This window comes from Triticum urartu, chromosome 1 (genome assembly GCF_003073215.2).
Source record: "Triticum urartu cultivar G1812 chromosome 1, Tu2.1, whole genome shotgun sequence".
In the NCBI taxonomy this organism is placed as follows: domain Eukaryota; kingdom Viridiplantae; phylum Streptophyta; class Magnoliopsida; order Poales; family Poaceae; genus Triticum; species Triticum urartu.
The window spans coordinates 19619480-19638110 of NC_053022.1; the positions used below are offsets into that span (position 1 = coordinate 19619480).

At 45.7% G+C, this 18631-nt stretch overlaps 1 protein-coding gene and 1 long non-coding RNA gene across 2 annotated transcripts; both read left to right on the forward strand.

Moving 5' to 3' along the window:
• The first annotated feature begins 5308 nt into the window (after positions 1–5308).
• LOC125543683 (protein NRT1/ PTR FAMILY 6.2) lies at positions 5309–7445 on the forward strand. Its single transcript, XM_048707119.1, has 2 exons — positions 5309–5455; positions 5554–7445. Exons 1-2 carry the CDS (start codon positions 5453–5455, stop codon positions 7297–7299), a joined length of 1749 nt encoding a protein of 582 aa, XP_048563076.1. The 5' UTR covers positions 5309–5452; the 3' UTR covers positions 7300–7445.
• Positions 7446–14265: 6820 nt separating this feature from the next.
• Positions 14266–15264, forward strand: LOC125543688. Its single transcript, XR_007298693.1, has 3 exons — positions 14266–14410; positions 14488–14549; positions 15216–15264. It is a non-coding gene; the product is annotated as an uncharacterized LOC125543688 (long non-coding RNA).
• The last annotated feature ends 3367 nt before the right edge of the window (positions 15265–18631 follow it).

Sequence of the window (18631 nt, forward strand, 5' to 3'; positions counted from 1 at the left end):
TTGCATTCTCCGTCCAGTGGGGGATGCGGATGCAAGGTTGGAAGCATGGCGAGCTTGCCGGGAGGTGCGGTTGGCCGTGGAGGCAGGGATAGTGGTTCGGTGTGTAGGCTGATCGGATCCTGGGTTCGGGCTATGCAGGTGAGACTGCCAGCGAAAGTCGTACTCCGGTTGCGGCCGGAGTCGTCGATGGCGGCGCTTTCAGGCGTCGCTCCCTTGTTGGAGGCATCGATGTAGCTGCTCTCACCTTGCCTTTCCTGACGTGCTCCGGGGGAAAGCCTTGATCTAGTTTAGATCGGACGATGGCGACACTATTCGGCGTTGAGTTCTCTCTTGGGGACATTGTCCTGGAGGTGGATCCGGTCAGAGGGACCCGTGACTCGTGAGGTTGTGTGTGCTGTTTGCTGAAAGGCGCCGTTTGTATGATTTTTGGGTCCGGTTTCTCTCATAAACAGGACCAACCTTATTTCTTCTGATCTATGAATTTGGTAGATCTACTGCCAACATTCGAAAAAAAAGATATTTAAGTCTCTTCCCATTGACAACCCTTGATTTACCATTAACATCACCTTCGAGTCTTATGGCCCTGATGGATAAATACCAGCAGTGGTATGGTGACCATAGGCATGCAGGACAAATATGTCGGTAGGTAACTAGGTATGGTCCAGTGGGGCACAGACACGTCAATGAACAGGAGCCTCAGGTACATACTTCGAATGGATCTCATGATCTATCTCGCACATGGTGTGTATGCATATGATAAGCTCGAGATTACAATTTCCATCTGAAAAGGAGGGGAACCGAGCAGCAGAGGCATGCTGGAGCACCATGCTGCTCCTGCCTTATCCCTCTACTTTCCCCCCCATCTCTAGCTACCAACACCTAATGCTCAGCTGGGTCATACATAACATAATTAAGTTTAGTGTGTGTAGATAAGAGATAACTCTTGCCCCACAAATTGGCCAACACATACATGTACACCAGCCAGACAATCACCAGCTGATGAGGAAGGAAGAAGAGTAGCAGCTGCTGGGCCCGGTGGAATAATCAGATAGAGTCAATCATATGCACACAGAGATGTCAACTACAAGCATATGCATGTCAAATATGTGCAAATATATTTCTTTTCTTTTGTTCTGACCCAATGAGCCTCGACCACCATAGCTTTTGGTGATTTGCTCCCACAATGATCTGATCTGATCCTGACAAGGAGGTGCCATCTATCCACATGCACTTACCTTTTCTCCCCACTCTTCGAGTAGTGAGAAGTCTCCCAGAGCAAGTTCACTGCATGCTCATCAGGCAGTTGTGACTAGTCATTTGGAGTTGTCAACTAAAGGTGCCATTGATCTGATAAAAGCTCAAATTAGCTGTCCCTTTGTTTGGCGGGGAAAAGCTCAAAGTTGCTGTGAAGGAGACTGAAAGAATATACCACATGGTAGTTCGTCTGCCAATAATGCAATCAGCCCAAGCGATGGCTCACAATATGACTTTACCGAGGTACTTGGGACCAGCTGGCACGAGCTTGCTTTCTTTAGATCACTAATGCTTCCCTTTACTAGCCGAATGGAGCACCAGAAACTGAACTTTCCAATCTCCTGTTCTGATTCTGCTCATGCCGTTGCCATGTTCCTTTACTAGCTAGCCTCATCCTGTATGGCAGACAAGTGGTGAGATGAGATAGGTCAACTGGGTTCCAAGCTCCCGGCCGGAGCGCTGACTACTGAGAGGGAAAAGGACTTAACCAGATCAATTGATATATGCCCCCACCCGCTACCATACGCATGCATCTTCATTGCCTAACTAATACACGTGTCCATGATCACAGCCTATGGTTTCAACAGTTATATTCCTGGCTCCCATATATCTTATCTGAGCTTCTGCATTTAAATGAATGATAAGTCAGGTCCAAATCATATAATAGGCCCATCATATTGTTTTTGGAAACAGGAAGGTATGCAAATATAGATCGGATCAGTGCAACTGTTCATGGGTCTTCACATGCTTTGCAACCTATATACATATAGATAGTAGGCAGGCAGGTAGGTAGTTACCGACAAGTACATAACGGCCACCAAGTGGCGCCTACTTCCACTAATTTGTGCATCCGCAATATTGTGCGATAAACACGTCCTTGATGGCAACTTTTTAATGTTAGGCATTACTGTTTATATCAAAGAAACAAATCATATACTAGTAGGCTTCGAAAAAAAGCTAATGCATATGTGCATATATTATTACCAATATATGATTTCAGAGAAACGGGCATGACTGTGTGTGCTAATAATTGTATGATCTAGAGAATTTTGTCAACAATTTAACATTTTTAGTGAACTGCTTGACACTGAAAAGTTAATGGAGATTCTCCACCATATTTCCCACGTGGGGCTCACCAGGAGTATTGAACTCCCATTACGTTTATTTGTCAGCATTTCTTTATCGAGTTAGCCTTTTGGTCAAGCCTATGAGGCTATATATATATTACTATTTATGAATCTATGATACTATGTCAGTGATGAATGGTTAGGATTTAGTGTCTGTATTGAAGGGCTTGAATTTGTCAACTTGTCAGCATCAGAAGGGAAAGATTCCCTAGCTACTTTTTTCATTGAGTTTTGACAAGAAAAGATACCGGCCGATCGATCCTTTTCGCATGAATAGAAAAGTTGAAATAGTTCTGCCCATATGTACATGTATTTACATGGGCCTGTACTATATAGACAGGAAAATAGAGGACCAGGTGTAAGGAGGAAAAGAAGGGTTAGGCTTGTGCAAAAGGTGGGGGTGCAAACTAGAGGAGGAGATGCAAAGGGAGGCTACTTTTCTCATTCATGATGGGGGATCTCTCTCCCTGCAAAAGAACCGATTGGTCGATATATGGCTAGAGGAAGAAGACGATCATTGATCTGAAGGGAGAGTATCATTAACTCATCGATCCATATACAACTAAAAGATGTACATATTTGCATGAGATAGGGAAATGCAAATTTTACCTCATATTGCATGTGGCTCTTATGAGTTTTCAGAAAAATCTGAAATAAATCATGGACATATATAGGTTATGTTGTATTGTGCACCTGTAAATTTCACCAAAAAAATGACTATATGTGACCTTCGCGAGAATGAAAATACATAAGTGAACAGTACTATATGCTATTCACACACCATTTGTTCTTTGCCACAAATGTTGATATACATTGATGTAATTTTGTTGTGCACAAGATACAATATAACCGATGATTTTCTTCCACCTCTTTTGAAAACTTATAAATATTGCATGAAACATGGCATGCAAGCACAATTATATGTGATATATTTCCTCAATCCTCATTCATCTCATCGTTAATTCATGCTAGTTCATTAATTATTCTATAGTTTAAAAAGAACATGATACCCAAAACGTGAATGAAAATGAGTCCTTACAAAAATAGAAAACAGATGGAGCTTTCAATCAAACTTGAGATAATTGCACTCGCAGTACAACAACTTGAACCAGACATTCACTTTAGTCCACCCTTTAGAAAAAAAACTGGATTTTTCTGGTCCACGAACTTGCATGGTCTACCAATTAACAAAGGACATGCTTGACTGTGCACACCATCATAATGCAAATTAAGAGTATGTACATCGTCGTGTCTCCTCATAGAAGGTAGGTCAAGCTCCATGAGGCGCCTGAACCTATTCAAAAAAACATTGTTGTGTCACTTTTTTAGGTGTATGGCAACCTTGGCTATAAGGCTGCCGTGCACACCCCTTTTGCCTACATTTCACTAACCACACTACTAAGAAATACCCTAGTCGAAAGTTGTTTCCCTAACAACAGTCAGCATAAAGAGCAGTTCTACGCTTTATCAACTGTTAGCCAAGCTTGGAAATAATTTGCTTGGACTACCCCAAGTTGAGCAACCTGGCTAAACAATGCATAACCAACATGAAACGCATGGGAGAGAACGGGTCTGTGGCCCTATCTAAGCCCTCGCTTGTGGTTGATGCAGTCAGAGAGATATCTGTTTACCATTATTCTTGTGCTTGCAGTGGTAACAAGGCAACAATCCAACCATTCCGATGGCTACCAAAACCCTGAGCGGCGAGCAGCTAAAATACGAATTAGAACAATGAATCAAAGGTACAAGAGATGTCTTGCTTAAACAGGTGCCCATGAAGTTTCTTTCACTACAGGAATTGTTGGATCTTAGAACCAACGGATGAGGTTAGGTGCTACGGGAGCGCCAAAATATTCTAAAAAAACACCCTTCAGGAGTCATGTAATCACAGCCAAGTCCAAGGCTCTGACCGTGACCGTTGGATCTCAGATCCAACGGCCGAGCTCGTGTTGGAGCACCTAAGCTTAGATGCTACGGGAGCACCTGATACTCACACCACAGACTTTCGAAAGTCCCGGAGGGGAAGTCAGCAGGGCTAATATCATATTTCTACATTCTTATTTATGCCTTTTATAAATGTTTTGAGGCAAACAAGCCTTACAAAGTGGCCCTTGTCTTTTATTTGTCTAAAAGATTTGGTATGTTTAAAACTATATACTTCCTCCGTCACGGTTTAGAAGGCGCGCTTGAAAATTCTCTGGGACCTAGGTGGTTATCTATTGGTTGTGAGATGAGCTAAAAAATAGTATTCACACTACGCATGCATATAGAAATTGTATATCGGAGTACTAATTAGCTACTAGAAATAAATGCAATGCGTCCTAAACCTTGTCTATTGTGGAAACGCACGTAAATTTAACTGTGCCTTCTAAACTGTGACGGAGGGAGTAAGTTGATCGACAACCGAGGACATTACCAACCAATATCAGACCGAATGGACAGATATAAGCCTAAAGAATTAATTGCATGTGAAAAATCAAAAAGGTGGACAGATCAACACCATGATCCTTTGCTTTGTCCCTAGTCCTGATCTTCACACTCAGGTGGAGGTAGGTGCCTTTGCAAGTGCCCTCTCTTTCTCCTCCGTTGCTAGCTAATCTTATCTGCATTATTGTGATCGTTAGTGGGAAGGAAGGGCCCCATTGCAGATGCTGTTGAAGCTCCTAGAACATTCCTTGCGAGCTGAACTCCCTCTTCTCATCTCAGTTCACTTCCCTTAGTTTCCACGTCTCAGGGATCAGCAGTTTCTCCTCCTGCGACCATCTAGCACCTGAATATGATAATACTGAGATATACATTATTATGTGTGACCACCATTGGCTGCCACCAGGAGAGATGGAGAGAAAGCTCCAGGCTTGTAGTGCACGTCCCTCTCCAGTCTCCATCGCTTGTGATCGTGTAGTATGTACACCTCCTCCCGCCTATAAATGGGACATTGCGAGGTCGTCGATCCAGCAAGCAAGAACTAACCAGCACTAGCAGTCGTCTTCTTCTTCCACTGGTATATTCTCCTGAAGGATCGATCCATCCATCTTGTCCTTCTTCCTTCGACCTCAAGCTAGCTAGCACAAATGGTTCGTGATTGAGACCGATTGATGTACTAATCTGTGCATGTTCTTGCATTTTAAATGTGTCTCATTAACTGTGTGTTTGTACGTGTGGTGTGGTGCAGGGAGGAAAAATGGAGATTGAGAGGTCATCGTGGAGCGAGGACGGCAACCTGGTTCAGGATGCGGTCGACTACCGGGGTTGCCCGGCCAACAGGTCCAACACCGGCAGCTGGCTGGGAGCGGCATCCGTGGTCGGGATCGAGCTATGCGAGCGGCTGGCCACCATGGGCATCGCGGTGAACCTGGTGACGTACCTCACGGACACCATGCACCTGCCCAGCGCCGAGTCCGCCAACGTCGTCACCGACTTCATGGGCACCTCCTTCCTCCTCTGCTTCCTCGGCGGCTTCCTCGCCGACGCCTTCCTCGGCCGCTACCTCACCATCGCCATCTTTGCGCTCGTCCAGGCGCTTGGCACCGGACTCCTCGCTGTGTCGACGACCATACGCCATCTCCGCCCGCCACCCTGCGGGGGCGCAGCACCGTGCGAGGACGCCACGGGTCTGCAGATGGGCGTGCTGTACGTGTGCCTCTACCTCATCGCGCTCGGCACCGGCGGGCTCAAGTCCAGCGTCTCCGGCTTCGGCACCGACCAGTTCGACGAGCGCGACGAGCGCGAGCGCGCCGCCATGGGATACTTCTTCGACCGTTTCTTCTTCTTCATCAGCCTGGGCACACTTCTCGCCGTCACCGTCCTCGTCTACATCCAGGACCATGTCGGCCGGAGCTGGGCCTACGGCCTCTGCTCTGGCGCCATGCTCGTGGCCATCGCCGTCTTCCTCTCGGGCACCAAGAGGTACCGCTACAAACGGAGCTCCGGGAGCCCGGTCGTGCACATCCTCCAGGTCCTCGTCGCCGCTGCCCGCAAGCGCGGCCTCAAGCAGCCGCTCACCGCCGCCACGCTCTATGAGGACCGCCCCGAGCACGCGAGGATCCATCACACCGACCAGTTCCGGTGCTTGGACAGCGCGGCCGTGATGGCCGGTGAGGAGGACAACGAGGTGGGGCCGGACGGGCGGCCCGCACCGAACCCGTGGAAGTTGTGCTCGGTGTCCCGCGTGGAGGAGGTGAAGATGGTGGCGAGGCTGATGCCGGTGTGGGCGACGACGATCTTGTTCTGGACCATCTATGCGCAGATGATCACCTTCTCGGTGGAGCAGGCGACCACCATGGACCGGCGCATCGGCCGCTTCGAGATCCCAGCCGCGTCGCTCACTGTCTTCTTCGTTGGCGCCATCATGCTGACCCTTGCCGTCTATGACCGCGTGTTCATCCCGCTATGCCGAAACCTCACTGGCCGGCCGGGGTTCACCAACCTGGAGAAGATCGGCATCGGCCTGGTCCTCTCCATCATCGGCATGGTCGCTGCCGCCATCTGCGAGAAGAAGCGTCTCACCGTCGCCTCCACGGCCACGAATGGGACCACTCTGCCGATCAGTGTATTCATGCTGATTCCGCAGTTCCTGCTGGTGGGCGCGGGCGAGGCCTTCATCTACACGGGGCAGCTGGACTTCTTCATCACGCGATCGCCCAAGAGCATGAAGACCATGAGCACCGGTCTCTTCCTCACCACGCTCTCCCTCGGCTTCTTCCTCAGCAGCGCCCTCGTCTCTCTCGTTAGGGGCGCCACCACATGGCTCGGTGACACCATCAATCACAGCCGCCTCAATTACTTCTACTGGCTCCTCGCCGTGCTTGGTACCCTCAACCTAGCCGCCTACCTCCTATGCGCCATGTGGGCCACGCCGGCCGCCAGCAGCAAGGCGGAGCAACCACATCCCGCGACAGCAGCCGACGAGAAATGCTAGCCGGTGCAGGTTATCGTTCATTACTGGATGTGCATATAGGTCCATCCGGTCTGGGTGTCCATGCATGCAGCTTCCATGTACGTCCGTATGTGAAGAACTTGTTTGTTTCAGTTTATCATTGAAAATAAGAAGAAAATTACTAAGAATCTTCTCCAATGTTTCTGGACCGTGGAAAGAGTGAGATATGTTTTTGTTTCCGTTTTATTATAGGGTCGCAATATCCGACGAACGGTTGGTCATTTCAGTTTAGTCGTATGGCGTGGTCTGTTTCTTCAAACACATGTCAATTTCTGGTAAGATTTTTTTCAAACAACAGCATTTGTCACCTCCTACTTGATAAAGTTGCCACAGAAAAATGTTGGCATGCCATCCCTCTCCCAACTGGCATTCACTAGTTATCACTACCGTTTTATATTGCCCCATAACATCTTGAGGATCATGGTTATCACACTGAAGTTAAGACGAAACATATCCTTGAACATTGGCATGACCACCAACTTGATATCTTCCAAAACTTTTGAAAGACGGTGACCAGTGACCCATCCAATCCTGGCGTAGAGTCGGGTTTCATATCCATGAGCAACCGTGGATTGTGGACAATCTCAGCTGCAAATTGCCGATTGTGAACAGTCTTAACGGCAAATTGTCCTTCTTCCTGGTTGCCTACATATGGGTACCCGTGAGTTACTCTAGGATCCAAATTAAGTAACTTGGTGTTGTGATAGCGTTACAAGTGCATAATACATCATCTTAGTAGCTCCTAAGAATGCAACTTGACTTAGACAACATGTGCACGATCAACATGTATATAAGCTGCAGTAATGAAGATCAACATGTATATAAGCTGCAGTAATGAGCTAGAGTATAGGATTATCAAATTTCAGTGAATATGTAGCAATGAATACAATAAATTAGATGGGCAAGCGACAACATAAGATGTTTATGAGTGTAGCATCTATATACACAGAGACGACAGCATACATAAAATAATGTATTTTAAAATAGTACTAGAAATGATGACGCGGGTGGATAATGATAGCACAAGGTTATAACTCTTAGTTGAAAATTTTCACTAAAAGATATTTGATAAGTATTGCAACAAACTATTCATGCTTTAGTATTCTAGTTACCTATTGGTGTTGATGTATATAATTTTACTTAGATGGATTATTTCGCATAGTAATTGTTTACATTTTATCAAGGTATATTCATATATAAATAATGGTCAAACTCGTGCTTTCAAAAGCATGTCAAAATTGCTGAAATTTGAGATAATTGTATCCATTGATATTGAACATGTATATAATCTAGCCGCCCAAATGGGCAGGTCACCATGCTAGTTACAAGAATTGAAAATGAGAGCTCCTTGAGAAATTGTTGGCCCGGTCAAAATCGGATGACACAATTTTAAGATAGAGACCTCAATTGATTGTGAGGCCTTAAAAACTAGGGAGCATAGTGTTATAGATGATAGATAGAAACAGATAGATAAAATATTTCTCGAGGGTGATCAAGTGCAAAACATTTACCTCCACTCATACTGGATCACCAGCAATGTAATATTTAAGTCTCTTCCCATTGACCCTTGATCTAATTACAATTAACATCACCTTTGAGTCTTATGGTCCCTATGGATAAATACCAACAATGACATCTGATAGGCTAGAGATTATAATTTCCAGCTGAAAAGGAGGGAAACCGAGCAGCAGAAACCATGCTACTCCTGCCCTTATTACTCTAAAAAAATTTATCGTCGATCCATCTCTAGCAACCAACACCTAATGCTCAGCTGGGTCATACAAAACATAATTAAGTTCAGCGTGTGTAGATAAGATAGCTCTTGTTGCCCCACAAGTTGGTCAACACGTACATGTACACCAGTCAGACAATCACCAGATGATGAGCAAGGAAGAAGAGTAGCAGCTGCTGGGCCCGGTGGAGTCACTCACATGCATACAAGGATGTCAACCTCTACCACCATTGCTTTTGGTGATTTGCTCTCACACTAATCTGATCCGATCTGATCATGACAAGGCCGTGCTATCTATATATCGACATACACTTACCTTTTCTCCCCACCCTTTTGAGTTGTGAGAAGCCTCGTAGATGAACAAGTTCACAGCATGCTTTTTTTGAGGGCTAATGGCAGGTGCTCTGCCTTTGCATTAAAGATTAGGAATATACATGAGAGAAATCACACACAAAAGGCGTAAGGGCTAAGGGCATCTCAAGCCGTTGGCCTCCCCAGGAGGCATTTTTCTCGCCTCCTGGGGGGCTGCCGGCGAGAATTTTACTCTGGGGCTCCAATCTCTTCCAGTCGTTGCCCCCCCCCCCCACCCCACCCGCTCCTTCCCGACGTCGCCGAGGCACCGCGCGAGGACGGCTCCAGCGCGACGCACGAGCCCGGCGAGGACGCGCAGACCGCCGCGGCGTCCACGGGGCCTTCGAAGCCGTTGCCAGACGCGTCGTACGCCATGAGGTTCACGGCGCCGGGGAGCACCGGGTGGCTGCCGTTGAACGCCTCGAGGCGGCGCAGCCGGAGGAGGCCGGGCGGGAGCGCGCCCCGCAGCGCGTTGCCGGAGGGGCGGGCCGGGGAGCCGACCACGAAGCCGCCGCCGTGGAAGTAGACGACGACGGGGAGCTTGCCGGGGGCCGCGGCGGTGGCAGCGGAGGCGTCGGGCGGGAGGTAGACGCGCGCGCGGGCGGGGCTGGAGTGGATGTCCTTGGAGACGACGCCGGTGAGTGGGTCGGTGCCGGTGGGGGCGAAGGCGTCGCCGCCCGGGCGGTGCACGCGGCCGCTCTTGTACTGGCAGAGGTAGGGCGGGAAGTCGAAGGCGATCTCGGCGTCGGGATCCATGGCGCAGCGGTTGGTGGCGGCGTCGACTGCGCCGTCCCACGTAGCTCCAGAGGCGACGCTGCGGGCGGGAGCTGTGGCCGGGCGCGGAGGCGAAGCTGCGGGCGGGAGCTGCGGCCGGGCGCGGAGGCGACGCTGCGGGCGGGAGCGCAGCAAGGAGTGCTTGGCCGGGGAGAGAGAGAAGAGTGGACGGGGAGAGGGGAGGTGGGGGCGGAGAAAGCGACGGGGGAGAGAGAGAGATGTGGAGATAGAGGCCGACGTGTGGGGTTTCGCATGCAAAAAAGTAGTGCCGGCGCCCCGGCCGACCCCCAGGTTGTTGGGTTTCTCTCGCGAGCGCCGGCCGTGTTTTTGGCTAATACCGGCGCAAAACGAGCCCATGGGGGTGTGGCTGGGAGCGTTTTTGACCGCCGGCGCTGAAAAAAAGCTCCTGGGGGGCTTCCTGGGGGGCCGGCTGGAGATGCCCTAACAGTCAGAAAGACAATCTCTATTCCTAATGGAGCAGTTGGTAGTCTCGCTTCCAGGTTTTTTTTAGTCCCACCTCCTATGGTTTTTTTTGGTACATCCTCCCACCTCTGACTTAGCCACCACAAACCGAAAAAACCTCGTGCTGAGACCCCAACCCCCACCCATGCACGTACGACCGTAAAAAGACCTACGAAGGTTAACCAACGATAAAAGACCTACGAAAATTAACCAGCGACAAAAAGACCTGAACCTATCGCCCGCACGTACGAGGTGAAGGAGCGACGACCCCTGGATCTATTCGCGACGCGAACGCCGCCGCCTGGCAGATCCCAGGCGCTAGCCGCGGATCCCTTTGCCGGCTCCGAGGGGTCGTGGAGGCGGCGCCGCCATCGTTGTGGACCTCTGGGTCGCCATCTGGACACCTCTGCTGAGGTACGCCTTCGCCTTCGCACGCCGCCGACCTCCCAGAGGAGACGCCGCCACGACCTGCGCTAAACCCTAGGCATCAACCACCATGCTCCCGTCCTCCGGTTCCTCCTGCGTTCGCCACCATGCGATCGCCTTCCTCCCTCAGGTTCATCTCCCCTCTTTTCTCTATTTGGTTCAAGACGGAGAGAATCAGATCAGGATAGAGAGATGGAGATGAGGATTGAGGCCATGGGATCCCTTTGTGATTGCAACTTATACATGAGCTCGGTTTAGATCCCTTTGCTAGAAAAAAGAATGCTGCATACAACAATGATCTTATCTAGATTAATGGTTCTCTGATTATTCTTTTGATTCTGAGTCATCAATGTGTTTTTATTGTAGGTTCTTGTACGGAACATACCACCAGACCCCGATGAATCAGATAGCAAGCCTGTGGAACATTTCTTCCTTGTCAATCATCCTGATCATCATCTGAAACATCAGGTAATCACTAAATTTTGGAACATCTCCCATTTGAAGAATCATCTGCAAATTCAAATGTAAGGAAGTGTGCAGTGCAAGCAATTATCAGGGTAAATCTATTTCTCAATTATGTATTTTTACCACTTCATCAGGAGTGTAAACTGATAGTATTTCCAACTACAAAGTGTTGGCTGCCCAGGAAGAAGGAAAGGTCAGTCCAGACATGACATTTAACTATAATAATGGAGGTACGTAGTGCCTACTGCTCCCTTGTCCCTTGCTACCGGCTGGGGATGCTCGGCTCGCCAGCGATGGGGATGCTCGGTGGGCAGTCCCTGCTCTCATTTTCCTCCAGCCTCTGGTAACCCTCCTCCTCACCTGCCTCGCTGAAGCGGGATTCATAGGTTAGTTTAGTTTGGAGGGATTTCCTGTGGTTGTGCGTGAATCCAGTGTTCACTGGGCTTGTATGTTTCATTCCTAATATGCTAGCTCCTGCCTAAACACGCATTAGAGAATCTCATGTATGTAATAGAAGATACACAAATGTGGTTTTCCAGGGAGCATCAGGTACATCTTATGTGGGGATGAACCATCAGCTAAAGGGAGTGATAGGAAAATATTTTGTTGAATGCAATGGTAAGGCGAAAAACGACACGCCTTGGCGAAGCAACTCTAAGATTCGGTAAGGCTAATCAAGTCTGCAATCAAATCCAAGAGCAGGGGCAGAGAAAAACATTAAAATACTTTTTAGGGCAGAGAAAAACGTTAAAATACTTTTTAGCTATTGATTGAAGTAACTGGTAATTAGTAGCAGGAGCAACAATTGTAGTAAGAACCTACCTAGGCATATTTTCTCTCTTTCCTATCACATGGCACATTGAATAACTTTATAGTACAAATACATTCACATATGTTATTTTAAATTATCATGTGATGGAGATTCTCGTTATTTCGAATCTTTGGTCGGAACCTTCATTTTGTGTTATTAAATGCACATGGTATTCAGTTATCTCCATTATGGTGAGAAGACTTTGATCTTGATATACCAGATTTAAGCCTCCTACACCATAGGAGGTCCTCCTTTTGGTGATATTCACTCATATGTCATTCTAAATTATCATGTCATGGAGGTGATGGGTATTTCGAATCTTTGGTTGGAACCTTCATTTTGCGTTAAATTCACATGGTATTCAGTTATCTCCATTATTGCCAGTAGCAATGCACAAGCACTTTCTATTAAATGCACATGCTATTTTCTTTTGTATCATGTCATTTTGTGGTCATTAACAATCAGATGGATGAAATTGATCTTGTTTTGTGCATCATGGATTTTCCTCAACTGAATGAGTAGAAACATAAGTGTGTAATGTAGTAGCCCCTCTATTCCATTGTTATAAATATTATAGTTTTTCAATCTTCTGACCTGATCGTAACAGCTGTTTAAAAGGAAGTGATCACATCACTATTTAGATTTTACTTTTTTTGTATGCTTAAACATAAGATTAGTTTGTCCCCTTTCGTTTTACCCTTCATGCTAACATAATAAATACATATTTGAACTGAATCGGTTGTATTACATATGCCACGAAGGATGTCGCCGCTTGAAGCTCAATTTCCATCAGCCCCTCTTTTAATTCACTTGCATTGTTTCAGCTTTGCATTGTACTTCTTTGACGAATTACCTCATCCAATCGGCTTTAATTCGGAGCGTCAGTCTTACTAATTATCATTGCCTTAACTTTTCATATGAACCTCTTACAGGAAACAAGGACTCCTATTTGTCTGTAGTACTGCCCATGAGACTCAACCTTGTTTTACCTTAATTATCATGGTGTGCCTGTTTTTAGAATAGCTCACCATTTTGTTAGTGGCAATAAAATGCATCTTTAGGCACACCTATAGCGCACATGTGATGATGTACAGATGAAAGAAAGATCTTAGAAGTTGAGAAGCCGAGAGCTGGAGGAACAAGGAGAAGCTAAAAAGACAGAAGAAGTCAGAGCATGTGGAGCTGTTGGGCAAGCAGAGTTCTATCTGGGTATTTAGGTAGCTGAGGATAAAAGGGAAAAGGAAAATGTTGACGATATAGCTACTCAATGTTGAGAATGTTGCCTGCATACTTTGTTGCCTATATATCATTGGCTTTGTATTGATCCAGGCAAGAACAAATCAGATGGAACAAGTTTGCTACGGGTGGGTGTGCATCAAGTTGCTTCGTTGCCGGCGGCGAGTAATCTCACACATGTTTATGGTGCATATGTACCAGAAAATTCAAATGGTACTGCCCGATGTGCCTTTCATACGAAACAGTTTATGCTTATGGGTGTTCATCTTTGTTTCTGTATACAGCTTACGGCTTTTTTGTTGATCATACGTACAAGGGGAATCAGGTAGGGTTTGATGCGCCTTTCATACGAAATGTTGATGAGAATTACCCAAGTAGTCCAGGTATGAGGCTGTGCGGATATAGTAATCATAATTTTCAGTGGCATCGGCATGTTCTAATAAATAAGATGGGAAGTTCAGAATAATGTAACATCGGCATGTTCTAATAAATAAAATAAGAGAAGGTTGGGTATACTGAAGCAGACCCCTTATAACGGTTTATAAAGTTGAAGGATGAAACTTGAACGAACACAATTCTGAGGTTTGTAAAGTGAAGCCAAAGACAAGTTCGAGGGGTAATGTGGACTTCTCTCAAACTATATTATTAGAGGACAATGAGGGTCTTGAAGACAATGAAAGCGATGAGTTTCTGCTGGTTTTGTTTTGTTGTAGGCGAAGTTCTTAATTATAATTATCAATGTGTTTTTTTTTAAGGACGCAGTGACATGCAAGGCGAGGGAAATTGAAGCCAAAACATGCAGGACGGCCAGGAGTGTGCCATTTTTTCTATGACAGGTTAGTGATTTTATCCTTTTTGTATTTTTTACATTGCTAGGTACAGTAGTTTATATGAAATGATTTGTTAATGGTAGGGGGTGGTTCTTCAATCTTCAGGGAATCAAGTGGTAGCATCAGATACTGACATGCATGGAAGGTAGCAGTATATGTATTTGTAGCAAATCATCATCGCCCATAAATAAATCATCTCTTGCCCGCTTCCTCTGTCCGGTTGTCAACTCAAATTGCTTTGGTTCACAAGTTCGTTTCATCGTACATCTAGGTACACTAGAACTGAGAGACTACTTTCCTTGAATGGCTCATGCGAGTAAACTGACAATAGTATCCATCCAAGATGCAGTAGTATATGTATCTTCATAGAGATGTAGATGCATAGATAGTTCAATAGTGCACATGTTCATTGACAGGGATGTAGATGTAGTATACAACCGAGGTTACATTGACAAGTTGGTCCATGATGCTCCCAGGAAAAAGAAAATATGATATATTGTTTCACACTATCATCCATAGTGAAACTTGTATTTAATATTTCTTTGTTTTGCAATGCTGAATATTTTGGGAACACACAGTAAGATGTAATCTACGGATTCACCAAATCAGCTTGAACATTGTTATCATGCTTCGTATGATTTGGTAATGATTTCAGAACATGGAATGGGGCAAATAAAGTTGAAACCATGTACTGTTCCTCACAAAAAAAAACAGTTAATGTCGAGAGGTTTCATACTGACATTATTTCTTACCAACTAATGGTGCATTACTCCTGCCATGATAACAGCAGCTAACTACTCCATGATCACAGCAGTAAACATTGATAAGAGTACAAGCATTGGAGGAGTACTCACCACGTTTGAGGAAGTCGTCATCATGGTGGTGGTGGTCGAGGAAGTCGTAGGTGCTGGTGGCATCATCACGGAGCAGTTACCATCTTCTCCTCGACTTAAAATGTAGTACTCCATGTACTCCCACTTGTTAACTTTTTGAAATGCAGATCCACTCCAAGAATGTGCTCTGAAATGGAAGTAACATGGAGTATACTCTAAAAATCAGTATGGTTTGAGCCCACTAGATCAATCAAAGTTCTCCAGCATGATAAAAATAATACTACAGCATGAGTATTACAGTAGAATCAGTTTGGTTTGAGCCAAGCAAGAGTACTAAAATCCTGACAAAAAGAATACTACAACATGACAAACATGATTTCAGAGATGTTGATTTCAGTACTTACAACCCATTGATAAACATGATTTTCAGAAATGTTGATTTCAGTTAAACTACAATATTTACTCCAAGCAAATACTCTAAGAAACAATACAAGTACTCCTACAGTACTGAAAGTACTCCTGTAGTACAAAATACTCTAGGGGGAATGTACTCCTAAGTACTGAAAGTGTACTCCTGTGAGTACTGAGTTTACTAAATTCAGAGGCATCAAAATGCTCACACCCAAGTTCAGTCATCTACACATGGAGTAGTGCAACCGAGTGGTCTTTACCATGCCCGAATCGGCGAGTGGTAGTGGCAGTAGCAGCCGCATTGTACAGGAGCAGCAGCAACCGCATTGTACAGGAGCAGCAGCAGCCTTTCCAATCTACTCCCGCGGCAGAGAGCAGTTCTTGACCACATTACATCTACATCCATATTCCATCCACATCAACAATCACAATCACAATCAGCTCCAAAATCTCTCCTTGCCTTTCCCCGAATCCTAGGCTCCAGAGATTGGAAAGGTGTGGGGAAAATTAAGGATGATAACCTTGCAGGTCAAGCATGGGGAGCTCGACTTCGCGCTTGACCTGGGCGCAGGTGACGGGGCACTCGTAGCGGCGGAGGAGTACCAGCAGCGTCGGAGATGGCAGCGTCCAACACGGCGCTCCTCCTTGCAGGTCGATGGCGGCGAGGAGCGCTAGCATCCGTCGCCGCCTTCCTCGAGCAGGACAAGGCCGCCGTGCCCGCGCTTCTCACGCTCCTACTCGACCTCGCTAAAATATCCAACTTTGGCTCGACTGTGACGCAGAGGATGCGGGCAAGAGGGAGAGGCGACGCAGACGAGAAGGCCCGGCGGCGACGCCTGAGGAGAAGGGCGGCGACGCGGTTGATTCGCCGACGCGAGTGAGGGGGAGGTGCGTCGCCGCCGCGGGCTAGGGATTTGGTGGAGTGGGTGAGCGAGGGGAATGAGCGTGAAGAGGCGACTGAGTGAGTGGGTGAGTGAGCGAGGGGAAAAACTGGAAACCACAGAAATTTTGTAACGTTCCAAGAAATGTACTACAAAACCTTCGACATTCAAAGTACCAATATTTATTTTTGTTATCACTATATTTAAAATAGTACTCCCTTTGTAAACTAATATAAGAACGTTTAGATCACTAAAATAGTGTTCTAAACGCTCTTATATTAGTTTACGGAGGGAGTACTAATTTAGGAAATGCAGAAATATGTCTGCCTATTATGTTTTTTTATGCTCTAGTGGAATGATAAAGAATTAGTTCGTCCGGTTAACACCATGAGTATTTTCCGTTGCACATTTTAAGTCCTTCGACATGAAGCTCCGTTACACGTTGCTTGTGCAAGATGTGTATATAAGCTAATGAAGAAGTTTTTTATTATACTTACTCAAATATCATGTGAATCAAGCTAAAAACAACATTCATGATATTTTACGGGAATTATTATTTTTTTAACTTTGAAAACAACAGGAGTCTCCTACTATTATATATTACTCAAAATAAAGTACTGGTTAATTACATGGCCAAGAAGCAAATAAAAAGAAAGCAACTATGATTTACAGAGATAGGTTTGGGATAAAGCTATCAAGAAAGGAGACCAATTCAGGATTAACTTTGAATTTGAGATTTTCCAAGTCAGCTTTGAGTGCTCTTTTTCAATCATACAGGGATGCATCAATCTTGTCAAAGTAGCATCTGTTCCTTTGTTTCCAAATGTTCCAGGCGGCCGGGACTTTGATTGCATTGAACAATGGGTGTGGCCATGAAGACTTCACTGCATCAAACATCTCCTGAAGCTCCAAGTTGGTATCCCATTGAATATGAAGGTGCACTCAAAGAATGGGTGTTTGTTCGTTTCCAGTGGGTGTTGCACAAAAGACAGGAGTGACTTCAATATCAAAATGTCTCCGGTGGAGCATGTCCCTTATGTTGACTCTGTCCATTAACATCAGCCAGGTGAACACTTTAAGTTTCATGATACACTTTGTCTTCCAGATCATTGTGATGTATGCGGGTGGCTGCAGTTCTCTGAAGAAGAAGTTGATGAATTTCTTGGGCCGAAACTGAACATCTCCCCAACAAGTAATCCATTCATCAGCCATCATTGGTTCCAAGTATAGATCATTCATATGATTCTGCAGATATGTTAATTCATGTAGCGCCTCGATTGATAGAGTGAGGTAAAAGTTTTTAGAAGCCCGTGGTCTGTCTTGGAATTGCACTATAGAAATATCCTCCTCCCTTGTGAAAGAGAACATGTGTGGCAGCTTGTTGGAAAGGGGTTCGTCATCGATCGGAATATCTTTCCATAGAAGAATTGTGTCGCCAGCTCTAGGGATGCAAGTTGTAACCCCTCTGTATATGTCCATCAACGAGAACATATCGTTCTGTATATCTTTCCATAAAAGAATTGTGTGAAAATTTCTTAAGCGCAACAACTAGATATTAATTTATAATAGAATTTTAGTTGGATCATCACTTTATATGTATACATCATTAATTTATCATTTTTTATCAATTTACATTGCAAGTGAATTGGACTACGATAAACACCCGATTGTGCCCGTGCTATCTTGTTTCTACATGTGAAATTTGACATGCATTATGTTTACATAATTCCAGCAAAATATTTTCGTGGCACGTGACAAGGCACCGACATTCCCATGCTATCTTATCTCTACATGTGAAATTAAACAGTCATTATGTTTATACAACTCAACAAAAATATTTCAAAAGCCCGTGGCAACGCATGGGCACTCTACTAGTAAAGCTAATTACACAGGCCTGGCTGAGGCCAGAACTAACGAAGCCAGGTCCGAATGCACCAAACAAGCTACCATGCCAGCAGTAGCCGACTGGTTTTGGAAGATTCTACGATTTCGCTCATTCCAAACATTCCAAGCAAAGTAGAGCGCAGTTGCAGCATGTGCTCGCTGGCCATGGAGAAAACTTTTCCACCAGGCCGCCGATGATCTGAAAGGTTGTGTGGGTG